At 42.6% G+C, this 27,985-nt stretch overlaps 1 protein-coding gene across 1 annotated transcript; it reads right to left on the bottom strand.

The window, feature by feature from the left end:
• Positions 1-347: 347 nt before the first annotated feature.
• On the bottom strand, positions 348-27,949 carry FSD2 (fibronectin type III and SPRY domain containing 2). Its single transcript, XM_050966629.1, has 13 exons — positions 27,815-27,949; positions 24,080-24,936; positions 23,895-23,990; positions 22,824-23,057; positions 20,940-20,962; positions 19,670-19,791; positions 16,834-16,989; positions 15,879-16,013; positions 14,716-14,869; positions 14,033-14,166; positions 11,270-11,402; positions 5,804-5,980; positions 348-2,509 (listed from the first exon to the last, which is right to left on the bottom strand). The coding sequence occupies exons 2-13, from the start codon at positions 24,854-24,856 to the stop codon at positions 2,257-2,259; spliced, it is 2,394 nt and encodes a 797-aa protein (XP_050822586.1). The 5' UTR covers positions 24,857-24,936; positions 27,815-27,949; the 3' UTR covers positions 348-2,256.
• Positions 27,950-27,985: the final 36 nt, after the last annotated feature.

Below are 27,985 nucleotides of genomic sequence, written 5' to 3' on the forward strand. Positions count from 1 at the left end.
CTTCCAGTACCTTAGTGTGCTTGATATTATTCCTAAGTGAAGTCCAAACAAATAAATTGCAACTGAAATCAAATGTTGGGTCAAAGTACTTCAAACCTGGGTTGGGGAGCCTTCATGCCAAGGGCACAGCATCAAAGACGAGCGTCTCGATTCTGTTCTCCCTTGCTGCAGTTGTGAGGTGTGTATGAATAGATTTGAGAATGGCAGTACAGTTTGCATCTAAGGATGTGAGCATGGCTAAGTAGCGCATGCTAAAAATGATGCCTGCAGCTTTTATTTGCAGGCAGCATAGTGCCATGAAGAGCCTAGTCTGCAGTTTTGCTGAAAAACTGAATGAGAAGCATGGGCATTTTATAAAATGTCTTTAATAACTGAGCGTATAATGCATAGTTGATTATTTCACAAGGCCTCACTTAGTGGCAAAAGCTGATGATTCACGTGAGAGTGAGGCATATTTGATTATCTTGTTTCATAGACTTCATGCAGCTGCAAAATACCTGACTTTAAGATTAGCTTTGTGGTATTTGTGTAAATTATGAGCATGTTTGGTTTCATCTGCCAACTGTGTGGTGATTTAAGCTCTTTGCTTTTCTGGTCATCTTTGTACAGCTCTTTGTCAAACATAAACAAGAATAGAAATCACTTGCTTTTGTGTAAGAAATGATCGTCAAAAGATAGTGGAGTTACTTGTGCATAAAAGCAATGCAGACTGCCATCCTCACTCTGGGTACCTCTATTTGAGCTGGGAGGTAATTCCAAGCATGCATAGATATAGTGGGGATAGCATGGATGGTGCCTCAGGCTAGCCACCTCACAACATACCCAGGGCGTCTGGGTGGGTATGTACTTGGGTGCCAAGCCTGAGTCACCACCTGTGCTACCCCAGCTACATGCCTACATTTTAGTGAGTTAGCATGGGTAGGAGTACTTGTGGCACCTTAGAGACTAACAAGTTTATTTGAGCATAAGCTTTCGTAGGCTACAGCCCACTTCATCAGATGCATAGAATGGAACCTCTCTGGTCACTCAATAACAGACTTAAAGGTGGCAATCGTGCAACAAAAAAGCTTCAAAAACAGACTCCAAGGAGAAACTGCTGAACTTGAATTAATATGCAAACTAGATACCATTAATTTAGGCTTGAATAGAGACTGGGAATGGCTGAGCCATTACACACATCGAATCTATTTCCCCATGTTAAGTATCCTCACACCTTCTTGTCCTTATCACTACAAAAGTTTTTTTTTCTCCTGCTGATAATTGCTCTTCTTAATTAATTAGCCTCTTAGAGTTGGTAGTGCAACTCCCACCTTTTCATGGGGGGTGTGTGTGTGTGTGTGTGTGTGTGTCCCCTTACTATATGTTCCATTCTGTGCATCCGATGAAGTGGGCTGTAGCCCACAAAAGCTTATGCTCAAATAAATGTTAGTCTCTAAGGTGCCACAAGTACTCCTGTTCTTTTTGCGGATACAGATTAACACGGCTGCTACTCTGAAGCCTGGGTAGGGATTCACACCTCCCAACTCAAATGTCCCCTCTGTGTGTCAAACCTCAGCTGATGCGATCACCTCTAGAAAGGACAAGGAAGGTAAATCTCCATATCTGTTTGGACCTGGCCCTCTCTGGAGATTGCTGACAATGGAGCTAAGTATAATGGCTCTTGTGATCTGAATTCCTCTCTACTAAGAACAGGGCTGACCCTACTGACTAATTTCCCAATGACCAAACTGCTTGTCACTGTTAGCTTGGGCTGGATTCAAACCAGTGCCCTAAAAGGAAGAGACTTTCCTTTCACAGGAAGTCAATCCCTGGAGCTATTTCCTCTCTTTCTGTGAACATACCCTTATAAGCTTGTGAAATGTCTACACTACAGGTAGGAGTGAGCTCCCAGCTCAGCTAGAAATATTCCTGCTACCTTGACCTGAGAGCATGAGCTCTAGCCCAAGCAACAGTGTGCATGCTGCTTTTTTTAGTGTGCTAGCATGAGCCTGTCCGCCTCCAGCAAGGTGAGAAACTTTCTGAGCTTATGAAGCCTCTGAATGACATAGGACAGATATAGCAGTCTGCGGGCTTGATCCTGCAAGCCTTCAGCTGATGGTGCCTTCCACAGGAGTTCTGCATGCAGTACTGGGCCTTTAACTATTCACTGAAGCATAAAGCGTGTACTTAAAAGGGAGAAAGTGATTGTGATATAGGGCTTTAGTCAGTTTGTTACACAGATGTGCCATGCTTAGCAGCTGCCCCTCAAGCCATAGATCATAAAAGAGTAATAGATGTGGGCATCGCAATGCCATTACGTATCCTTAGGACCCCAGGCTTTTCTAAAGCAAAGCAGGGGTGCACATAGTGCTGGAAGTGACTGTTGAATGTATAAAGGTGCTGTGCAATATCCAGATTAAAAAAAGACAATTTCCAGTTGTCGTAGTCTAGCAGGATGCCAATCCTCTTGGGGGGAATTGTAATCCTAATGTCTGGCGTTGTCCCACTGTGCAAAAATTCATATTTGTGCCTGCAAATTAAAATAGGAAGAAATGAACAATTGTCTTGTAGAGAGAAGCTGCTTCCCACAGCGTATGTACAGCCCTACCTCACCCACAGTGTACGGACAGCCCTGCAACACCATCCCATTCTGCCCTACCCCACAATGTATGGACCGTCCCTCCTTGCACACAGTGTATGTACAGCCGTACCTTGCCCACAATGTACAGACTGTCTCACCCCACCCACAGCATGAACAGTCTCTTTAAAACTGCAGACGTATATAGTTGTCAGCTGCAGTCTTACAATCTTTACGCAGGCCCAGATTCTCCCCATCTGGGAAAAATCAAGGTAGGGGGCTATGACCTCTGATGTTTTTCCCCATCCCTGCTAAATGTGCAGGGGTTTGGCCTCAAATGAGCGTGTGACCTGAGGTGCAGTAGGCATCTGTACATCTTCAGAAGCCACCCCCATCATATAGGAGTTATGCTGTACCAGCCATCTCCCCTTCCAGCTGCACAATAGAATCCACTGGAAGTTAATGTTGCTTAGAGTAGCTTTATCCCCTGCTCAGATCTGCAGTTGAATAGCTGCAGGCTCTGGCAAGGAGCATTGTCTAAAGAACAACTGTTGTGCCATTCCACCCCTCTAGTTCCAGCCCTATTATCCCTTGAGCCCGAGTCCTGTGGAAGGTGCTCCAGGGGACGTAGATGCTGCTGAACCATCTTCCCTGCTCCTTTGGGGTACTGACACTGCTCGCTCCTATTAGCAGATGGAGGAATTTAGCCCATTGAGCAGAGATTGTCTAATTTAGTGGAGGAGTTGATGGCATCCAAAGTAACTAGCTCCAGTTGTAAAGCTATATTTTCTAAATTTCATCTCTGGCTACTTGTCTCAAAAGAACTCCTAATTCAACAAGAATGTTGCTGCTGAGAAAACCCACTGGGTTCTAGCTATGCATATTCATTTACTAGATGATGGTATCTTTAGTCATGACTCCTGAGATACAACTAAACATCACAAGCAAACAGCGTTCTGATTTCAGTGCTTGCTGAGTCAGGTGTTTGTAATGGAGTCAGACCTTTTCTCCTCCATTAAGTCACTTCCTTTAACCGTTGCTCAGACACTCGTATACCAGCTCCCCAGTGCAGAGCGCTGCAGCCGGAAACACAGGCTTTTTAACAGGGTCGAGACTGAGAACACGTAGCCTTTGTTCCTGTGGGAGCACTATGGAGTGAAAATGGGAACCATTTTTCAGTAGCAGCAGTGAAGTGATCTGGCATTTCACAAGGGACAGCTTCTTCTCTCACCACCCGCTGCTCCCAGCCTGTTCTCGAGGGCAGCCTGCTTTCCCTAAGTGTTCGCAGAAGAAGGGCCTGGAAGTGACTCAGAAAGAGCCTTGCCCATGTCAGTTTATCTTTCCCCCTAAAGTCCTTTTTCATGAGATTCCCCCAGAGTCACTAACTGCACATCTTAGCCACATTTAGCAGGGAAATCAAATCAGCCTTCTTGCAGGGGTAGGAGAGGTAATAAGTTTGGTAGGTCTGGCCTGGAAGGGGGCAGCAGCCCTTTCTGTGTGAGAGCTGAGCCCAGATATTAACAGGGCAGTCACATAGCCAGGGTCCAAATTGAGCTCTTGATCCATTGAATGGTGGTGAGCATGGGGACTCCCTCAATGGTGGTGCCCTGGGTGAGGCACACAGTGGGAATGCATCAGGGAGTGCTCTTAATGCTCGCTGCAAACCAATGCAGTGTGTTCTGCATCTCCCACCTGCCCCTGGGTGCTCATAGGGAAGCAGTGGTCTTGGGGATGACTTATGGAACCTGTTTATGACATGAATTCTGGTTGCTATGGCAAAGTAGTTACTGTGAAAACTGCTATATCATGATTGCCCCTCTGTTGCTGTGTATCCATCACTTTGCATCACATGTCCACCAGACCCTAATGGTGGGTCATTAGAACCCAGCTACCATCCAGTGAGGATGAAGCAACTTGGGGCAGTGGATTTGCTAAGGAAGTTGCCTGGAGCTGGCAGAAGATGCTTCATCCTCTTGTCTGAAGGGAGGGGGGGAGTAGAGAGAGTGGAAATTCTCCAAGCATGACAAAGAGAGAGAGGTCACAAAGAAGGAGATGATAAAAGGACTTGCAGAGAGAAGATTCGGAAAGACACACACAGGAAGTTTCGGGCAGAAGAGGGTAACGTGGCCGGTCAGAATAGGCAAGCTGGGGGCAGAAGGCTCCATGTTTCGGAGCCCAAGCCATGCACTGCAACAGAAAGACTTTGGATGGCACCAGCCCAAAGAATGCTCTGAACCGGTGAGTAAAATGAGGCAAGGAAATGTGTGTAAGGTTTATTATTTTTGTATAGATCTGCCCGTTTCTCATGCTATTAAGGAGCAAAAATGCTGTGGATTCCTGTGCAAAGAGTCTGTATATTATATGCTATGCCTATCGTATGCCGTCTTGAAGAGGTAAACCAGAAAAGCTCACACCTTTGGGTGGATTCTGGGAGACTGCGTGTTTACTCTGTGGGGTGAGGGGTGTCTGGGGTGGATCCCATGGTTGCAACTCTCATGAGGATGTGCTGGAAAGAGGATCTCCACCCTGAGAGCATGCCTAGGGACCTCAAGAAACGGACAGTGCCTTGCCTCTGCTGAGACTCCCATACATGGGGAGCCAGTGGCTGGATCCCCTTATAGCAGTTTGGTGAGTGGCCCAAAGGAGGCACTAGACTGCAGCTGTGACAGCCACCTTGGGGCCATGTTATACCACTGGAAGTGCTACCCTGGCGATGGCCCTTGTGCTCAGGAGCATTCTGTTCTCTCTGGGTCCTGACCTGCAGGCTTAGCTGAGGAGCAAGAAAGACACCTTGCATCTAGTTATCTCCATTAAGTGCCTCGGCAGGGGGAAAGGAATCAAATAAATTATGTACTTCTGGGTTTAGCCAAATACCTGCATCATTTACAGTCTAAATGGATCTATCACCTGGGCTGTTTCCAGTTGGGGGTTTGAATGACCTCAAAGGGGGTCTGTGACCAACTTTTACAACGCTGATTTTGTTTGGATTTAAATGTGGGATGGCCCACTTCATGGAGAGGTGGCTGCTGCTGACTAGAACCATTAAGTAGCTTAAAAGACCTTTGTATAATGTTTCCAATATATCTTTCCATTACCAGTTCACAGAGCCAAAGATGGAAGTTCACAACCACACTGTTCAATGGCTGACTTAGGCTTTTTGTAATCCGCCCATTGCTGGATGCCACATACAGCTCTGTTTGCTTTGGCTCCTGAAGGATCTGGAGTGATGCAGCCTAGAGTGTTTACCTTGCTGGTGTGACAATATGCCTCATGCACCAGGATGAGCTGTTTGCCCCCAGGTACCCGTGTCTGTGAGTATTTTCAAAAGCCACGCCGACCCTGTATTCCATATTTTCATCAACTTCCACCTCCCAGTAATGTTTCCCTTGGAATGGTATCATGCTTCCCAGGATAGCAATACATCTGGGGAAGGAAAATCAGAGCATGTGATTTTATATGCATACCATTTAAAATGCTTAAATCTTCGCACAAACATTAAATATTTACCAATAAAAGTGGATCCAACTGACTTGTCAACGAAGTGGGTTAGCTCCTCAGCGAGCATAAACTGATACAGCTCTCCTGAAGTCAGTGGAACTGCTCCAATTTACACTGGCTGAGGCTCTGGCCCAGAGAATACAAATGAAGTATTTATCATCCTGTTAAACTTTTTAAAAGTCATTAGATGTATGTCTATGCATTTTATAGCATACAGTAAAAGTGTATGCTGAGATCTTACAGGAAGAGAGAGAATAACACTATATATTTTTTGGTTGTAGGCCAAATAGTAATTTGCTAGAAACGGAGTCCCAAGATACAGGTTGTACGCACTGTTGTTATACCATAATGAACATGATGGGGTTTAACATAGCTAAAAGGCTAGATAAATCAGGCTTGTGTGAGAGACTGTTTTAGCAATAAACTTCAATTTCTGTTCACTGTGCATTTTCATTTCCAGCAGCACATACAGCAAGCAGCATAGAGCCAGACAAATGTGCTTTAGTGGGGTCTTGATCTTGTATTCATTGACGTCAATAGCAAAACTCCTATCGACTGCAGTGGTGCAGGATCAGGCTTTATAAGAGCCACAGTTCCATCAGGGTGTTTTTTAGCTAAAAATTCCACAGGCTGGTTATTGTAGTAAAGGTAAAATCCACAGAAACCCAGGGTCTAATCCTCTAGTATGGCACAACCACCTTATGCCACGCTGCCAGCAGAATCGAGTCCTACATCTGCTTAACTGCCCCAGAGCAGTCATGATCCACTTGTGGTCTGGAAGCAAGATTGAGACTCTTCCAATATGCTCCTTGCTGTCAGTGTAGCAGGGAAAAGGGGACATGGCCAAGCTAACCCTTAGCTATAAATGTGTGTTTCTCCCATGCAGCCAGGGTTTTACAGTTACCTTCCAATTCACCCACCCACAGACACGCACCCCAAAGTGTTGGAAGTAATGGGGCTACTTACTGAATAGGATAAGACTCAGTGTGAGTCAGAGTGGCAGACTCTAACCCAGTATTTGTATGCAGAGCAGGATGGGTGTCAAAACTGCTTCTGAATTTGTTCCCTCTCAAACTTGTCTTTATATCTCATTGGCTCATGGGGCCTTTAGACAGAGGCTGAGTTCATTTGTTTAGTGCCTTTAGCAATTTGTATGTTACTGAAACTTCTCAACTACACTTAATCAAGGGCAGTGAGTCCTAAAGGGCTAGCCAGCTGTATTCAGTCTTCCTCTGGAAAGATCAATGCTGTGGCTCCCTTCATGTCAATGTCAAAGAGCACAGCTGGTGATAAATCACACAAATAAGTTTTAATTGCAGATTTACAGGCTCGGTTTTTATTTTGTGGAAGTAAATTACAAAGGCGAAGGACTTAGCTGGCAAAAATACAGAACTCAGCTGCCTCTAGGCATGATAAAAATCCCAGCATGCTGGGAGCTTAATGCATGAAGAGGTGCGTAAGTGGCAAGGGAAGATTCCTAGGCCATGCAGCACCTAAGCAGCAACCACTTAAAGCAATTCTGTAGTTCATTAGAAGCCCAAGTAAATGTCTCAAGACCAAAGACTGTTGAAATTTGACTTCAGAGAAGAATTCTTGCTCCTGCATTTTGTATGAGTTTGTGGGGTGGGGAGGGGAGAAGAAGGGGGGGACACATGCAAGCATCTGGGAACAAAGGATTGCCATAGTAATTCAGATTGAGAAGCCAGCACGGCAAGCCTGTCCCTGATTTAGAGGGTTAGGGAATGCGTTATTTTGTTTCAGATTACAGAACCTTTCAGAAAAAAGCTTGCTGCAGAATTTCCTTGTAGCACTAGTGATTTTGACACAGGAACCGTTTCCAGTATCCTGGTATAATAGAGGGTTCAGAGAGTTCACAGCAGCTTCAAAAACTCGGTCTCAGAGTTCAGAATTATTAGTGTGCCAGCACCAGCTATTTATGTGCATCATTAAGGAGCCCCTAGGATGATGTCTGAACTCCCATTCAGAATCATCGGATGGACTTTAATGGAGAAAATCTTCTAGTTCCTGGTTCCTTTACCATTGTGCCATCGTGTCACACACTCATCTATTGGCAAAAAGGCCTGATGTTTTCCATAAAAGGTCTAAGCTTTATGCTTTCTCCACCCCCAGTACTAATGCAGTGTCCATACTGCTTCTGTGATATTTACCTGGCAGTGCCTGGAAATGGACTGTGTGTGGCTGTAGCAAATGCATGCTTCACTTGAGCAATGGTGGGTTGGTTCTTTTAACTATAAAAAGGCCTAATTTTTGGCTTGAAATCAAAACACTGAGGTTCAAATCCTCTGGGCTAACTACTGTTCTGCACATGGAAGAAGGGTGCTAGGATGTGGGGGCCCTCACATAGGCACAGGGCAAGGCACATGGGAATTCCCATACTGGGCCAGACCAGTGGTCCATATAGTCTAATACCCTGCCTCTGAGAGTGGCCAGTGACACATCCTTCAGATTTGGCCTAGCACTCCTGACTCTTGGTTGGGCCATGTTGAAATGCTGAGACTAGTGTAATTTAAACGAATGCAGCTAGATTCCAGTTTTTAAAAACTCATCTCAGGATTGTTAATAAAAAGTTATTTTTGCTTCAGTTTAAGCAAGTGGATAACAATTGCAGCCTGAATCCCTTTTTCAGAAGTGACCTAGGCCCAGATCTTCAAATGTATTTAAGTGGGCAACTCAACTGAAACAAAGGGAGACAGGCACCTAACTCCTATTGAAAATGTCTAACCTGCTTAAGCATATTTGTCAGTCCCTCTGGGCATCTATCTTCATCTGTAGGTGCCTAAATATCTTTGTAAATCTGACCCTTAGGCTACTAAATTGCACCAATTTTCAATTAATCTTAGGTTCCTAAGGGCCAGATTTTAAAATATATTTAGGCACCTAAAGGTGTTGAAATCAGTGGGAGTTAAACACCTATGTGCTTTTGAAAATTCTACTAGGGGCCTCTCTGCATCTTTAGGCATCTTAATACCTTTAAAAATCTGGCCCTTATGCATCTGAATGCCTGTGAGGATCTGGGCCTTAGTACCTAAGTCACTGTTGAAAATGGGATTTAGGCTCCTACGTCAATTGGGCATTTTTGAAAATTTTAGCCATAGTTAATTGTTAGTAAAAAGCAGGCTGGGTGGTTTCCTTTCAATAGCAACAGATAAAAACAGCCCCAAATATCACCATCCATGAATAGCAAGAATAAGAACCCATAGAGACACCCCTGTGTTCCATTATGTGTGAGGCGGCATTGCCATGGCAACTTTGGCAGCGTTTAGTAATAGGAGAGGGAGCCTCTGAAGCGTACAAGCATTGGATCGCTATATTAAAAAAAAAATCTAGTAATTATGCTAATTTTCAAATCCCACTGCTGCCGGATTAAGAGCATATGGTTTTGAGCAGTTTTTGTGACATTCATCTTTGGGCTCTGTGCAGAATTAAAAGGGAAATGAGTTTCAAAGGCAAGAGATCTGTCTATGTGCACAAGTGTCATGCAATGAGAAGGACGATATAATTTATATAACACAAGCTGAAGCAATCACAGAGGAAATTCTAATGATGCTACAAAATGAGCAGCAAGCAAAAAAATATGAAGTTCAATAACAATGTCCCTCTGAATGGCTGGGGTAGTTTTGATTACCAAGCGACAGAGCCTGGAAGCCGTTTAAAGGAGTTCTGCTCTGAAAAGGGACTAAGGGTATGGCTACATTTGGAATTTCAAAGCGCTGCCCCGGCAGCGCTGCGGGAGCGCTGCCCCGGCAGCGCTTTGAAGTGTGAGTGTAGTCAGAGCGGCAGCGCTGGGAGAGAGCTCTCCCAGCGCTGCATGTAAACCACATCCCTTACGGGTGTAGCGTGCAGCGCTGGGAGCCGCGCTCCCAGCGCTGCTGCCCTGATTACACTGACGCTTTACAGCGGTGTATCTTGCAGCACTCGGGGGTGTTTTTTCACACCCCAGTTGCAGCGCTGTAAAAGTGTGAGTGTAGCCAAGGCCTGAGTCAAAAATGAGGGCTTTTCGCGAATGTTTGAGGGTCACAGTCTTAGTTCCCAAGCTATGCTCAGCCTGTGCCTGGTGTAGAGGCAAAGGTTGCTCTTTACACTACCTGTCTCCCCTATTCTGGGCATGCAAGAGCGCTAACGCTGAAGTGAGTTTAAAACAATCACCTTTGCGCTGAAATTGAGGGCATGTCTACACATAAGTGATCTCTCTCCTGCCACCCATCTCCACCCTCTGATACACAGAGCTGTACCAATGCAGCTGCAGCACATGTGGTGAAGATGCTGTATGTTGACGGGAGAGCGTTCTCCTGCTGACTTAGCACTGTGCACACAAGCGCTTAGGTTGGTGTAATTTATGTCATGAGAGTGGTTTATTCACACCCCTGAGTGACATAAGTTATGCCAACATAAATTGAATCAATAACGAAATTTTTTGAAATTTTCAGCAAATTGAAAAATCAGACGAAATTGCCTTTCAGGTCGAACAAAATATTTTATTTTGACAAAATCAAAAAGATTTTTTAAAATGTTGACCATTTGTAACTTCTTGTTGTTTTTTAAATACAACTAAAGGATATTTTGAAACTCAAAGTTGTTTCTAACTGGAAAAATAATCAGTGTTTTGTTGTGAAAATATCTAAACTAAATGGTGTGATTTTTATTTGTATTTACTATGACAATTCTGTGTAATCCACATTAATTTACTAAATGGTTCAGTGTTGCTGAATCTGCATTTTATGCTTGAAAAAAAAAGTTGTGCGGTAAGTTTCACCCACCGCTGGCTCTTATCAAGCTCATGGTGTGAATCACATCAGTATAATGGCCTACCACATTCCAAAGTGACTAGTGATTTTGGTGGCCCAATTTGAAATGCCATAAAGGACCTGATTTTCAAAGAGCAGGTGCTCAGCACTGAAAAATCTGGCCCCTCTAAGGTGCCTTGCATTTGGAACCCAAAAATGGAGGCATCTATTGACACTTTTGAAAAATGAGACCGCTATACATTATAAACACAGCGCTAAAAGAACAATATGCTGCCCTGAGGCTTTCCTTTGGCATAGTAGAAGTTAATCTCTGCCTAGATTGAACATAAAGAGGGATCTCAAGTCAGTAAGCCCTTTGAAGAGAATTTAAAATTATTGCATGCAAACAAAAAACAACCAGCTATGAAAAAAAGTACATCCGCTGTGAGTGCTAAATTCCTATGTGTACCTTGTAAAACCGTTATCACGGAAGGACAAATCACATTCTAGGTTTTCTATTTCACTGCAAGCAATTGTTAATCCATCTTCTAGAACAGACAGCAAAGGATGGGCAGTGTCCTCATTAAGATAAAAGTAAGTGCCTACAAGAGAGCAGAATGGTTGTAATTTATTTGTCTCAGCACATCGAAATTGCATTAAGTAATGTATACATAAACTAACACTTGGCTGGAGAGCAGTGGCTGGATCCAGATTGGGGTTAATTAGGGAACTGGAAATGGGTCAGAAACTGATCTTGTGAGTTTCCTCAATTACGGGCCAAAAGTCACCCTGAATGAAAACAGGCCTCATCTGGCCTAGGACCAAAGGCCAAAAGTTGGGTTGAGAACCAAGTTTTAAGATGTTACACCCTCTCAGAAATATTATGGGGTGGGTTTTGAAGTTCCAGTTTTGGCTCATCTCTATCATAATCCAAAAGGTATTTTAAAAAAATAATGACTTGGGAAAGGGGTTTGAATTATTCACTATGGCCTCCATCCTCAACTGCTGCCTGTAAGTACTGGTTGCAGAAGCTGCAATGGAGCCATTTGCAGCTCCCCAGTCCAGGGGTCTTTTCGGCCCCTAATGTAGGATTGCTCCAAACTAGTCCTGACTGAGCATGGCCCCATGGGCCAGCAGGGGATCACCAGAGCACAATGCACTTGCTGTCTTATTCCTTGGAATGTGGAGTTAGATGGTGCACTGCACCACCTAGGGATTCCCCTGTGCAAGGAGAATCTGCTGGAGAAATCCCCAGACAGCACAAAGAGGCCAAAGCAGGGCTCGGGAAGTCACAGCAAGGTCAAGAACTTTTTGCACTAGAATCTTACGCTAGGTAGCAGGTAAGACCTGCTGGGTCACTGCCACTGATGCACCAACAAAAATGAGCAAAACTGAAGCTGCCCATCCAGCAGAAGCAAAAGGCTGCTTTTTTGTATTTATGTTAATGCTGTTATAACCAGCAGAGAAAGAGAAACGTGGGGCCCAGTTCATTTTTGCAGTGCAGCTACTGTACATTGGTTCCACTGTGTGACATGACTATCAAGCAATGGTAGGTGCTTCCCAGGGAACTCCTCCTATCTGGGGGTGGGGAGGTTCACTGGCAATTGTGGAGAAGGCTTAGCTAGCTACAGGAACACTCAGGGCAAGGGGTATGCCAGGATATCTTAGGGAGTATGGAGGGATGGTGAAGGCTGCTGAGCTTCAGTTATTCCTAACTGGCACCATGGCACCTAGAGTTTATAGTAGGGTTGCCAATATTGGTTGGATATTTTCCTGGAGGTTTTATCACATGACATAATCTTTAATTAAAGATTAATCTTTAATTCCTGGAGACAGTTTATAGGCTACTGGATGTAAGTTAGAGCAGGCCTCAGGCTGCTCTAACTTGACCAGGGGCCAAAGCAGCTTTTGGCCAGCCCAGCAAAGGGGAAGTGCATAAGTAGCGTAAAACAACCTTTGTCTCTGTCTCCCATGAGATAGCCCCCAATCTTGGCACTGGTGCAGCAGGGATGCTTTGTGTCCAGGGCATGCTGGAGAAGAGCAACATGTGCTGCAGGGATAATCAGGAGCGGCGCCAGGGTTTTTGGCGCCCTAGGCGGGGGTCCTTCCATGCTCCCAGTCAGCAGCAATTCGGCAGCGGGGGGGTCCTTCCGCACTCCCCGTCTTCGGGGCACTTCAGCGGCAGGTCCCCGAGCGAGTGAAGGACCCGCCTCAGAATTGCCACCGAAGTCCCGGAGTGCGGAAGGACCCACCGCTGCCCAATTGCCCCCCCCCCCAATCCTGGTGCCCTAGGCGACCGCCTAGGTCACCTAAATGGAGGCGCCGACCCTGGGGGTAATAATGAAAGTGTGTGTTTCATCCCTAGCAAAAGCACTTTCTGATGATAACCCAGGGCATCCATTTTCACTGCTGATGACATTGCTAGCATCCCAGTTTTGTGTTTCCCGTTTCCAGTAATATCAGGAGTTTGCATAATGTAGACTTTGTGAAGGTAAATCTCTTGGCACTAATCCCAAGGGAAATCAGCATAATCAAAATGCAGTTACTTCAATGCAAATACAATACAAACAACAGCATGGCAATTATTGGCATGTGTTACTGAAAGCAAACACATGCAGGGCAAACAGACGTCAAGGGGCTGTTTGTAATTTCAAATACCTAGATTGATTTATGCAGGTTGAAATGTCACACACTTGATGATAACATGATTACAATTGTAGAGTAAAGGGAACCAGACCACATAATCAGCCTCATGGCCAACAATAGAAATTCTGTGTAGAAGGGATTTGCGTAACTATTATGAAAAGTGCTGATTGACTGATTCTTCCATAATTCCCAGAAGCGCCATTTTTATGAGGCAGTAATTCTAGGAGTGAAGAAAAATTACCAACTAGCCCTCCTGGTTTGTCTGCATGTCAACATTTGACATGGTGTAGGTTCATGGCAAATACCCATAGTCACTGGGTTGATTTAGTCTTTCAGCAGCGTTTTGAAACATCAGTAATTTTTAAGCAACAAATATAATCCACAAATATCATTTTGAAATGTAGAGTTAAAATGAGATATTTACTATTACAAGAAATTCAGTTCACAAGAAATACCAGAATTGTGACTAGATGCAAGAGATTTAGAGCCTGATCCGTAGCCTGTTGAAATCAGTGGCAATCATTCCATTGATTTCAGTGGGCTTTGGATCAGGCTTTTAAAGCTGATTAGAGATTTATCACAGCACCTGTGGTGTGGATAGAGAGAGGTTCACTTCTCTCACTTGGACCACCCATGTTTACAGCTCTTACAGAGATAACATAACTTTGTCCTGGCTCCAGTTGAATTAGAGTTTCACGGTTAGGAATTCCAACAATAGATCTGTAGAAAATAAATCAATGGAAAATTAAAAGATGCAGAATAAAGGTAAGTTCTTTTGAAGCTATTTTCCAAACAACACAATTAAATGATTGGCTTCTCTTTAAACCTAGAACCATTTACAGTATTTTACTCTTTCCAGCTTAGCTACCACCAGAGTGAATATTGGAGGGGGAAATGCCTGTTTGTTCAGATTTTAAAGTTACTGCACTTCACCCACATTCTAATTCCTTATAAATTCACTTTGTGTAAACATTTGTGCAATCAAGTTTACTAACGTCACAGAAAGTGACTCCTCTCTTATATGGAAAGCAAATTTTAAGTTTGTTTTCTGTATGTGTTCACACCAAAATACTAATAGGAGTGGAACTTATCCAGTCAGGAAACAGGGAACACGCGCATGATTCTCCAACGCTTGTGCTGTGCATCATCCACTCGTATATTTCAGGGTATATTGTCTCATCTTTTTAACCTAAAAGTGCTTTGAAATATACTGCATGCCATATGACATTGCTTCATATCCCCAAACTGCGTGATAGATAACTGACTCACTCTGTAATGATATCTCCATTCTCTCCATTTGTTAGTTTGGACAATTCAACCGTGTAGGAGTCAACAGGATTCATGTTTCCAGATTCCCAGCACACCAGTGCTGCATTTTCACAGCTTCGGCTCTCTTTTCTTTTAATGATAGGCGGTGAAGGAGCTAAAATGTAGATAAAATAGATTCTAAGCCATTTTGTTATGGGATTATCTATAAACATGCTTTGTAAATAACATTCCTGGGTTGTTGTTTAATTTCCACAGAATTGATATTTGATATTAAATGATAAACTCATTCATGACCTCCCCAATGTACAGAAAACTCTTGGGTAGATAAATGCCCGTGCTAATCAGAAGCGTTCTTTGACCTGTTAAAGTTATGATAGCAACCACAAAACAATTGATCAGAACGAAATGCGAATCCTTGCTGGTCCAGCACTCCTGTTCTTTTTCATGTGGGTTTATCCTTGCCATTGTCCTTTATCTTCACTGCATGGATTATTAATTTAAAACAATAGAGCATCAGCCAGCTATCCTAAGGCCCTAAGAGATATTCTGGAGAGAGGACTTCTCACTCTAAATTGCTCTAGGAAAGAGAACAGCAAATCAGGGACTGAGCTTGATTCTGATGCATTTCAGATTTTATGAGGCATTCCATAGACTCTACTTAAATTGCCTCTAGTCTGAGAGCACTGCCTATTCAAAAGTGCTCCTTGCACTCACGTTTACTTTTTAAAAAAAAGTTAAAATTAAACCTGAGCATTCCTGAATGATCTGGATCTGAACTTTGTGGCTCTGTCTAATCACGAATCAAAATCTACTTTACTGCCCTGCAATTACAAAGTGCGGCCGGGTGGACAAAATAGCAAAAACTTTACAAACCATGAAGAAAGAGTAGCATTGTCCATTGCTTAGATATAGGAATCAGCAGAGCTGGGTTCCATTTCTAGCTTAGCTAATACCTTGTTCTGTGTCCTTGAATGCCCATTCTTTATTATTCTAGTATAAATCAGGAGTAACGCCACTGAATCCAATGGAGTTACACAGCACTAAAAGCACCAAGCCAGCAGAATCAGTTTGAATAAAGTATTATTATTATAAAGTCCAGAGAGTTATCATTAACTTCAATACTAAAGTCACTTACTCATATTATAGTCATGAAGTACATTTACCTGTCACATAAACTGCTCTTTCACTCAGTGGGCTGACGCCGGCGGTGTTTAAAGCACTGACCCAAAATTCATATTGTGTATTTGGCACCAGTTTAGTTACTGTGCAGTATGCTTCTTTCACTTTTAGCATGAGCTCTGAAATGAAAAACACCAGGTATTCATGCAGTTCCTTTACACAGACATTCATCCTTCTGACCCATGGCCCCAACTGCTGGAAAACATTGCTTTTTATTGTGCCTCTGAGCTGAGTATCACACCATTCTTCGGTCTTTTCCGTTTGACTAGCTCTGAGATCACATTGCTAACTGAGTCATGGTACAGTTGCTGGTGCCTTCATCCATCTATCCTATATGGGTACATACATCTTCTGTAGTATTAATACTACCCAAACTAAACAAAAATAAATGATGAAGGTTACTCACCTGTCAGTGGAGTTTCTTCAGGATGGACTCTGCACATTCCCAAGCACTGTCAATTTATCCCAACAGCGGAAATGTGCAGAGGCCATTCAAAGAATGTTGTTTTCATTATTTGGATCTTGTAAAGTTAACATGGGTTTGTCTTTTCTTTCTAAACAGCCCATTCAGCACTCTCAGGCCTCCATCTATGCTGGAAAATTGACTGTGCTCTGGAACTGTTTTCAACACGCGGTCTTACAAACAGGATTAGCTAATGCAATTTTGTAACTGGGGTGGCTGGGCAGGAGGGGAGAGTTGCAGTCTATTATTGGCATTGAGCTAAACTGCAAAATGATTCTGGGTTTTTAAGTTGCCACGTAGATAATCTGGTGAGCTGTGCTCTAAAATACCTTAAGTTAGATCAGCTACCCATCCCCGGAGCACTCGCAGCAGCAGGTACAGCTGTATTCACTGAAACCCTTTTTGAGACTGCTGTTGAAGATGGTTTCAGAAGCCAGTTGCTTTCTGAACTGGAGCCTACATGTGTCCCTTCTTACCAGCTTGTGCCTCACTAGGTGTGTCATCACTGACTTGTTTATAATATAGCTGGTAGAATTCGACAGTGTCATCTGAGAATAGGCCCCAGCATACTCTCACAGAGGTGCCAGTCGCTGAGTTGGGAGCTTGGGGATTTATCACTGGAGCAGAAGGAGCTGAAATGAAGACAGATATTTCAGTTTATGAACACGTCAGTGATGAGAGAAACATTAAATGGCATGAGGGTACTTTCCCTCAGTGGAAGCATGGTATGTTACTAACAGAGAAAAAACAAAAAGGTACCTAGTGTGCATTGACATAGTGCTATTGCAAACAGTACTATACTAATGTGGGAACCTTTCAGAGCACATCAGCAGGGTCTACCTAGAGCTGTTAGGGTGCAACACTTAGCGCGTTATACAATTCTCTCTCTCTCTCTCTCACACACACACACACGCACGCACTCTGCTGCACAGCATAGACCAGCCCCATGTTAACACAGAGCCCTGACTCTGATTAGAGTCTACACACACTGGGCCTGATTCTACCCTCACTAACATTGATGTGCATCATGAGTAACACCATTAAAGTCAGTGTGTAAAACTAGTGGGAATGAGAACCAGGCCCCTTAGAGTTTGGTTCAAACTGACCCCCTTCTGGGGATTTGCTTTAAATCAACAAAAACATAAATCTCAGCCTACAGCAGCTCCCTAAACTTGGTTGTCCTGAGAGCTGCAGGCCCTGTGCGTATAGGTTAATTTTACTATTTGTGAAAAAGGGAAGGAAAACTGGAAGCTGTCTCATACCACACAGGATGCAGAGCTAACAGGATGAAGGATGCTGCAGCAGAGAAGTCTATAGTGATCTGCACTATTGCCTACCTGTTGTATCAACCAGGCAAGGTACTAACAAACTTCAACAGGACTTTATTTTTAAAGTGGAAACCTCTTTACCAAGCTGCTGCTGCACCCTCTGTAACTCTCACTCTGCCTCCTCAATTCCTCCTCTCTCCTTCCTGTTTCCTGTCATTTAAGACTCCCAACAGCCAGTGCTCCCAGTTCTAATAATTACAAGAAACATCTAAATACCACACTACCAACAGATAAAGCTTTAATTCCAGTATTTAGGAGCCTCTGGAGGTGATGTTGAATGCACAAACGTGAGGGAACATGTTAAATACTTGACTTGCATAATGCTCAAGGGCAAACAGGTTACATGACAAACCTTTCAATACAACTTTTTTAAGGTGACCAGCAAAAAGAAAAAAAAGTGCCATGCCTTTTCTGACTCTTTATAATACATAAAGAAGGCCTGAAAGATCTTATTTTCAAAGGGGATTTTTTTTTAATAATTAGGAAGTCAAACCTTATGTACCCTGTTTTCCTTTGTGGACTCCAGGGATGACTGGAGAACTACAGGGTAACATCAGGAGAGCAAACAACTGAAATCTGATTAATTGAGAGAAGTGGTTCAAACTGCTTTAAACTTTTGTTTTTTATTAATCTCCATTTAGTACAATGAGCTGGAAGGGTAGACAAGTTTGTTACAAAGTCAGCACCACTGCTACTTCAAGGAAAAGCTGAGAAAACTCTGAACCCACTTCTCTGAGTCTTACAATAAAGTCACCCAGCAAAACTAGGGAAGACCATACTTGACAGTGTTGATAATTCTAAGGTTAAAAAACAAGCAGAAAAAAAAATCTATGACAATAACTTCCAAGCCTCTTTTATCCATCATAAATATATAAACAAACAAAATATATAAGCACACAAGCTAACTTTTTGTCCTTGCAAGTACCATTTAAAAGAAATAATTACTCCTGGAGGAATTCTTCACCAAAAAATTAAAAATTCTGTGCACAATATTTTAAAATTTGCAAAATTCTGCATATTTTTGTCAAAATAATGCAATATAATCCAGCTAGTTTCAATTATTTCGGTAATTTATTTAGACTACAATACAATGGATAGAGAATGGGAGTGGGGCACATTGGAGGAAATCACAACCCCCCCTCTGTCTAATATTAATGTAGCTAGTATTGACCCTTTTCTTCTAATTATTAGGCAACAAATATATGCAGCCATCTGCTCAATGTTACATCATAGGCAACTGAAGAGCAAATGAGGGCTGGGGACTCAAATTCACAATTTATATTGGCTCCTGACAATCTCCGAAAAGGTCAGTAGAAAACAGTTCATGGAACACATTTTGATAGGAATTTTTTTCAGTCCAAAAATTTAGACCAGTTCTGATCACTAAAGCAGCATAAGGCCATACGGTCTTTTACAATAAAGCTCCTTTTCACCACTCTGACAATGTAAAGGAGCCTTGAAATTTTTACATCTGTTTTATACACCTGGGGGAATTCACTAAGAACAATGGGAAAAATTCACTAAGCAGGCAGGCTACTACACTCTCCTCTGCCTGAGGGAAAAGGCCCTGCCCCATGCCTACCTTTTCAGAAACACCCCAAAGCCCTGCCCCTCCACACTGAGTGTGCTGCAATAGCAAGCAAGAGGGACAGAGTGTCTCTCTCTCTCTCACACACATGACTACCCAGCCCTACCCCCTGCACCCAGGTTGTTATTTATGTGTCTACTGGCTGCTCTGGGTGCCCAAACCAACCTGTCTGCACTGCCAGGGAATGGGCACATGGCCGCTCTTGCGGCTTCCCTTTGCTTCCCCATCAGAAGTTATTTTTCTGTGGGTAAGCAAAGAAATCTGCGGGGGCCATGAATTCTACGCATGCACTGTGATGCAGAATTCCCCCAGGAATAAATAAGAGGCTTCCATTCAACATGACATTGATAATGAGTTTTAAATAGGATTGAAATAAGGATCAAATAGAATGAGTACCTGCGATGGTATTAATGGAATCCATTAGTTGTTGAACATCAGAAAAATCTATGACTCTGTCTTCAAAGTCTGGCAGTGTTGAAAGCACTAAATCCATATCTTTTTTTAAAAATTCTCCCAGCCTGTAAGTGTAAAAGAGCCTAATTCCTATAAGATGATAGTACCATCCTCTCTGAGAGATCTTTCAGGCTACAACATCAGTGTTAACAAGAAGAAAGAGCTTTATTTTGCCATTCATAAAGAAGCTGCCTTATCTGATACACTAAAAAGAGAGCAAAGTCCTTTCTTAAACAATGGCTAGATGGTTGCACAAGACATACCTTGGCTTCCATTTGTCACTTGCTCACATCATGTATTCAGAAATGTATTCTCAGACCTGCATAAGATTCATGCTCACATTTTGTTATATCCAAATTGGGCCAAATCCTGCTGCTAGTTCTTACTGTCCATCCTCTTGTCATTCTTGGTCTTGCACTAGTTTGGCTGGCATGCTAGATAGGGTGGTCCCATTAAGCAGATGACGAGAACATTTTCCCCTAAAGCTCTAATTCTGAAGGAAGCAAGCTGTTGCCTCCAAAAACTGCATTCTTGTTTATTATTCATATTACAGTAGCCAGGTCAGGGCCTCAGTGGACTAGGTGCTATACAGTAGTTAAAAAGACAAAGCCAATCCTTTTTTCTTCTACTTGTTTTTATGATGGACTGAAGTGAATTAAAACATACATTTTGCAGTTGATTTGGCATATCCCAGGGCTCTTTTCTGACCATTACTATATTTCATGTTATCAGTTTTGAGCATCCCCTGGCTGCATTTACTAAATCTCCTTATTAATGTATAAATAAGCTTGTTACTAATCTGTGTATTTAGAGAGCCCAGTTTAGGCAGATTTTGTATCCAGAGCATTTAAGACTTGAGCAATTCTGTTTTTCAGTCACTGCAATCAGTTTTCTATCACTAAATCAAAGTGACACTGATTTAGTTACGCTCTGTCTCTTATATATGTGCTTTATTCAATTAGTTCAGAATCAGTTTCAAGCTGTTAAACTTGTTTTGGAGACTTTTCCAGCAGCAGTTTAAACTAGAATGATGAAAGATTCGCAGAGCTCTAGCTCCTACCTTCAGTAACATTTGGAGCACCCCATCAAAGATAGAACATTGTCACAAAATCAGTAAATACTTGAGAACATGGGATGCCCAACATTAGCATTTTCAGAAGATTATTTTGGATGAGAAGGAGTGAAAAGCAAAACAAAATACTATTGATATTACCTGTCCACCACGGGTACTGCAGCCTATAAAAAGAGAGAGAGAAAAAGATAGAAAGTCTTTCACGTATACAGGAGCAATTTAGCTTATTAACCCAAAAGCAGATTATACAAGACCAGATTTGTCTGACTGGTTTTGTTCTAAATGCTGCCACGTAAAGCTAAAGAGCTTGTTTTCTCATAACACTTCTGATACCAAGAACGAAGCTCAGGCTTACTCTTATTTTCAGCTGACCAGATCCTGAGCTAATTTGCAGTAGGAATGCATGGGATGTAAATCAGCACCAACCAACCTCTGTCCCCACAACTAGCTTCTACTAAATCAAGAGTGCAAAGACTTGCTATCATGCCCACAGATTGGCTCTAGCAGGAACAAGCAGCATCTCTGAGGTGAAAGGAAAATCTGTGGAGAGATCTGGATGTCCTTTGCAGATATGAAGGGAAGATACATTTGTTGAATGATCTGTCTCCTTTTCTCATAGAAATTACAATGCTCCCCACTCCCTGTGATGGACACTTATTTGATGGAGACTGAGCATCACCCATTAATATAAGACAAAGCTGCCCAAACTTTGCCTAACTTAGGGCAGGCTGGTGATTTTCCAGGCGGCTGAGGGCCACCCTGATTTGAATTCAGGGAGGCAGGCTGAGGCCATTCTCATCTATAATATAGAGATGCAGCCCATGGAGAGTCCAGGTCACAGCACGTACTGCTCCATCTCAATCTGAGCAGCATGCCTGAACCTGTTGGCTGCATGAGCTTGTGATCAACATCTATTTCCTCCCCTCCGTGCTGCATGAAGGGAGTATTCCGACCTCAGAAGAGATTGAAAAAATGGCTACTAGGGCTAATGCAAAACTGCTTTGGGCTATTCCCAATGAGGCAGCAGAAAAGGGGACTGTCAGAGCATGAAAAGCACTCAATAGGCCAAATCAAAATGATCAAAATAGAAAAGATCCATGGGTGGGGGGAGGGACAACTCAGTGGTTTGAGCATTGGCCTTCAAAACCCAGGGTTGTGAGTTCAATCCTTAAGAGCAAGAGTTGGAGTTTGGTCCCCCTTTGAGCAGGGGGTTAGACTAGATGACCTTCTGAGATCCCTTCCAACCCCGATATTCTAAGTTAGACTTCAAGTGATATAGGGTGTTATGTTTTGCAATGTCCAGTTCTGAAGTTGCTGCTGCTGTGCTATAGAATTGCTCCCTAGTCCTCCCCCCCACAACCCCCACACACCAATCATAGGACAGTTCAAGTTAGAGTGATCACTCATCGACTTTGAAAATTCCTGTTATCTTCCCAGAGGAGGGGCACCTGTCAAAGAAAAATATTTCTCTAAGTTGCTTTAACGGCAGGTTTCATTAATCATTTTGCAGGAGTCCCTCGTGTGTGCAGTTGGGGCCTCCAATTTAACTGCATATTAGAACTTTCTGGCAAAATGAGCAAAACAAAATGATGGCAAACAACATCCTACTGAAGCATTAATCTGCCTCTGTGAGCCCAGACTAGAGCTAGAAAGCTAAGACTACATGCGGTAATGAACACTGCTAAGCACTTCAAATGTTTCTTACGTGGTTAGACCTGGAGAACAAACAGTATTTTCTCCAAGTCAGAATGACACTCATGAATCATTGAATTTACCAGTGACAAACCTCTGCTGATGAATGTTAGTAATGTTGAAGTTCTTATGATTGAGTTAGTACCATGTGCAAAGCACCTGGAGCACTGACATCATCATAAACCTAGCAGGTAGAGTGCATGACCAGCTTTGAATGTTCTATGGAAAGTCTGTCACTCATGATCTTAATGCTGGATGCTTCTACTCTTGACTGGGCAGAATTGTGTGGAAATAGACCATGCTTAAGGGGTCTTGCCAGTTTAATTACTTTACCTTTATAAAATCAGCTTTCTCCTTGTCCTTGCACAGCTCTTGAATTGTTTCCATCAGCTCCTTACAGGTGTCAAGATTTTCTCCACAACTGACCAGTTGCCCATACAAGGCTTCTAGCTTCTGTTTCTTCTCTTCCGCAAGGCCTTCTACCTTTTCTTCATATCTCTGAGTTAGGGTTTGCATCACTTCATTGTAATGCATCTCGAAGTTCTGCTCTTGGCGCCCAAAATTCTCCTGGAAGGCATTTGGGTTTTATTTCATTCATCAAAGCCCATTGACGTCAGTAAGAAGGAAATCTTACTGATATCAAATCAAGGTGATTGTTACGACGAAGACAATCTTGTTACATATAAATAGTTACTAGACTCTGTAATATTATCATTAGATTATAAATAATGACCATATTTTATAACTATTTATTAAGCTCCCTCACCCCCCACAAAGGCATTGGGGATGCTATACATTCATTCTAGATATAATACAAACATAGCAAAGTGTAATAAAAACAATAGTGTGAGGAATAAAACCAGCCTCTAAACTAAAACCTAGAAACACGAATAGGTGCACATTCCAGTTACAATACGTAGGTGTTTCCACCTATATATTTGAAGTGGAGGTAACCGCAGCACCCCATTGGGGATTCATGCATTCACTCTAGGGGAGCTGAGCAGCTAATGCTTATATCCTCAGGCTGCCAAAGTGAGGGGTCCAGTGGGAGGGAAGATTTAAGTGCAAATCTGGGCTTCCTGGCCAGCAGCTTTTTACTGTTCAGGCAGCATGGCCTGGCTGTAGCCACTGTTCGCTACCTTGTGCTACTGCAACCTCCTTCCACTCAGATTTTCCACTATCGGGGCCAGGCACCCTGGGATGAGCTAGAATAAGCTAAGATTGAATCTAGCCCTTACTATACTGCAGTGCATTGTATCATGTTACATTTTGTGCACAGTAACCATGGCCTCTATTGCTATAATTACTCATCCCGTATAAAAGTGAACACTGCAGTCTTGTCAAAGCAGCTGTGCACTCAGCTGGTCCCACGTTGCAGAGTTAATCAACAAGCAAATTGCTTACCTCTACAGTAATGAAAATTTCCTCCAAGTGACCAGCAAAGTTTTCCATTTCAGTAACCTGTTCTTCTAATTTACACATGTTTTTCTGAATCTCCTCCTACCAAACAGAGCATCATGATTAATAGGCTTGAACACTGTTTAACAGATATGCAGAATAATGGAAGAGACCCCGTGGGTTATTCTTACCTTTGCACTTTCCACTGCATTGGCAAGCTGGGTCACCTCATGGTCCTTATGATCACCAAACAATTTGTCAAACGCTCGAATTGGAATCTTGCAAGTAGCACAATAAATATCAGCAGCTTCCTCTTCACTGTTTGGTTGAATACTCTGCTCAGTTTGCCTGTCATCACTCCTAAGCTCTTCTTTGGAACTTGCATGATTATGCAACTCATCATATGCTTTCGCATTGTGTAGGTGTTGAGATTCATCTTGAGAATCCTTGCCAGGAAGTTCCTGTTCCTCTGCGCTTTCCATGTGTTCTTTATGCTGAGAGCCGTTTACTGGTGAACTGCTCTTTGGTGCATTATATATGGAGCCATATGATCCTGCTGCTACATCTTCCTTGAGAGCTGGTGTCTCTTTGCTCTCTAAAATCCCAGCTGTAGCTATATTCCCACCAAGAAGCTCCTGATCTATTTCTTTATCCTCATCAAGTCCATATAGTTTTGTTAGTTCATCAACTTCCTTTTCCAAGTCATATGCACTTCGGTCAGAACTGCGAAAATCTTCCCCAAGCTCTGTTGACTCTTCAGTGGTTTCACCTAGAGCCCCATCTCCTCTTCCAGCTGGCTCTTCAGGAAAGATTTCTAATCTTCCCTTTGATTCATAGAGATCCATGTGATAAAAAGTTAAGCCTTCAGGCTCATTTTCATTAGATTCTGGAAACATCGTGGATGCTGATGGATCAGTGGCTGGATCTAAAGCTGCTGTATCACTACTGAAAACAAATTCATTCTCCATTGCAGTGGCAGGTCTGAATGCCAGCAGTACTGTATCCCCAATAAGGCCTTCCAGATGACCAGATGAAATGTGTTTTAGTCCTTCAGAATAAAAAGAAAAGAATTAGCCGTGTGTTTGCTTTAAAATGCACAGACGGAAGAGGTTGTGTTTAGGACTGCCGTTGATCTGGAGCTAGGCCCTGGCTGGAAAATACCAGAGTTAATAGATGGATTTCCCAACAGGGCTCTACTTTTGTCAATGGATCTGCCATGGCTCATCCAAAACACACCTAAGGCCTCTTGTGTGCATGGGGACAGAAAGATAAAATGGAGACTGGTGTTCTGCAGAAGTGGCTAGTGGAAACCAGAGTTTCCACCAGAACAGTAGGAAGAACAGCCTAGTCAAGGTGACATGCAGGAGTGACACAATACAAACATCTTAAAAAGCAGTTTTGTCAATCATATTGGATAATGGTAAAGTGTTAGTTGCCAGGTGGGGCCAATACCAAGGACTAAACTGGGGGACATCCAGAGCGAAAAGTGTAACTCTACAGTCAGTGCTAATGAACTAAGATGGCAATCAGAGAACTGCAACACATGCTCAGTCAACTTCTGAGATTTTAACAACTAAATGCCCATCTGCACTGAGGCTGAGAGAAATTTCCCTGCAATTGAAGCTGTGGGCTGCTGTGAAGCATGCCAGCTCTATGCCCCTGAACTGAGTGCAGGGAGGGAGCCTGTCTCTCCTTGCTCTCAGTGACCCCGTGCTGGGCCCAGGCAGCCCAAAGGAGAAAACTGCCTGAACCAAATGCAGAAAGGACAAAAGATGGACCTGCGAGGATGAAGGAAGGAGTAGATTTGTACAAAGAGACTGGGATTGGCTGGGCAAGGAGACGGGCTGGGAGCCATGGAGGGAAGCCACGGGGGGGACTACGAGCCAGTAGTTGGGAGTGGGAGGCGGAAACTGAGTTCAGATGAGGTGCCTGAGGAGACTGGGACTAGCTAGGCAAGAAAACTGAGACTGAGAATCTGTGAGGCAAGGGGAAAGAACTGAAGGGGAAGAAGAGAAGAAGAGACTCCTAATAAGGAGTCAAAGTGCAACGGGAAAACTGGGCCTGTCTGGGCAAAGAAACTGGGCCAAAGAGCTAGAGGTTACACACTGAAATTGGACAAGGAGCCTGGGGATCGATCTTGGAACTGGGAACCAGTGCAGCTAAAGAATGTGAGGAGGTGGTGGGACGACTGGAGGCCAGGGTGGTGAAGGAGAGACAGATTGTGTGAAGAACCAGGAGGGGAGAACTGGGATGAGAAGCCTGTGGCGTGGAACTGTCTAGGTAGAGGAAAGACAGACTTGGGACAGAGACTACTGAAGGAGACTGAGTAGAAGGGGGTTGTGTTTGGAGAAAATGGGCAAAGAGTGTCTCACCCACCTCTAGTGCTGGTCCACCCAGAAGATGACTTTTGAGTGCTTGACTTTACAACCTTCATAACCTTCATAATATTCTTTTAACATAGGAGTTTTGGGGTGGGGGGGTTGGGAGAATTGCATGTAATTTAAGTATAATTTTCTAAATACATATGTATAGATTCCTACATATGTATGTAACTATTTTTGTATCTATAGACTTATAGAGGCAAGGAGACAACCAATTTCTGAAGGTGGAATTTACATGCCATTCATCATGGCATAAAGCATCCTGTTTTACTGAAGTAATGCACTCCACCTCACACACTCCTACTGTGTTTTGCCAAAGTCCTCTCATCGTTTATTGAACAGTCCCCACCCCTGGTCTTCTAGCAAACCTGGAATTGAGATCATAATAAGAATTTATGTTAATATTCAGAGAACATTTGGTGTGCTCTGTCAGGTTTGAAAATTCACTATAACGCCATGCAGCTCATCAGCACTAATAAGATCATGGGCATGGAGAGCATAAATACATTTGTTTTTGTCTCCAGCAGTTTATTGCTATGGTTAAAGAGTTCATAGAAATACTTCAAGTGTTAGTTCAAACATTTCCATTGCATGTTAATGAACATATATCACAGTTACATCTAATCACACACTAAAATGACAATGTGAGTTTCTTCCTCTCACAGAAGGACTCAAAACTGTCAGTCATCATCAAGCTTATTGAATCCATTTAGAAGCTGTAGCCTTTGGGAGGTTTCCAAATTGCCATTCAAAGCTCTTACAGTTTCCATTAGCTCCTATCCCTTCACATTTTTTTCTGTGATTTTATTGATTTCCTGGCAGTTAATTGGCTAACAATGTTTTATTAAGACTTTTTTTCTCTGTTTATGTGAGAGATTAAATTTTTCCTTTTAAAACATGTATCATGGAATAACAGCCAATTTCCAGCAATATGATTAGTTCACTGGGATCTTGGCTTAATAGATGTCAAATATTACTATCACTTTAGAAGTGAACTGGTGAAAATTTTGGTGGAAAACATTCCATTCTCCAGAGTTACGTTGGTGTAACTGAGAACACAGTCTAGCCTCTGCTTTTATATACAAACACAGTCACTGAAGATATGAAAGTTGAACTTAGACTTAACACATTTCACTGTACCTAAAAATATTGATTAAAAGGCAGACCATATTATATATGCCACAGGCAATACAATAAATCACATTTATATGTCATGCAATATTAAAATATATATTGAAAAAAAGTCTAACTCCTGCAAAGATTTTTCATAATTTAACAACCAAACATTCCGTTTTACAAACTATAAATTATCTGCTACTAAAGTCAAAACTGAAATATCAAGTATTTTGCCTAGCATGTTATAATTCAATTACACACATTAAAACAAGTGTAATTAAAAGTGTCTGGAACTCTCCTGCCAAAAAACTTTCTGGATTATGTGGTTTGCTCAATTTACAAACATAGATACAGTTATAATGCAGTATGTTTTAAAGTCCTGGAGGTTCAACAATACAAAACACATAAGAAAAGATGAACTCTTACTACCTAAAAACTTGCCTTCTTATCTTAAGAATCCATAAATTCTTCTTATAACCGAGATGAACCAAACTTCACATCTGTTTTTCCTAGCAAAAATTTATTCACATGAAGGTAATTCCCTGCCAGCTTCCTGTGACTGGAGCTGGAAGATGTATTAAAGTAATTCTAGACCGTTTC

This window comes from Gopherus flavomarginatus, chromosome 9, assembly GCF_025201925.1.
Source record: "Gopherus flavomarginatus isolate rGopFla2 chromosome 9, rGopFla2.mat.asm, whole genome shotgun sequence".
Taxonomy (NCBI): domain Eukaryota; kingdom Metazoa; phylum Chordata; order Testudines; family Testudinidae; genus Gopherus; species Gopherus flavomarginatus.

Excerpts from the sequence above, each read along its gene's own strand:
- FSD2 (XM_050966629.1), bottom strand. The coding sequence starts at position 24,856 with ATGGAGAATGAATTTGTTTTCAGTAGTGATACAGCAGCTTTAGATCCA. Across the intron at positions 11,403-14,032 it reads TCTCTCTATCCACACCACAG|GCACTTACTTTTATCTTAAT; the intron begins GTGCTGTGATAA and ends GCTCTCTTGTAG. Across the intron at positions 5,981-11,269 it reads CGTGATAACGGTTTTACAAG|ATGTATTGCTATCCTGGGAA; the intron begins GTACACATAGGA and ends TTCCTTCCCCAG.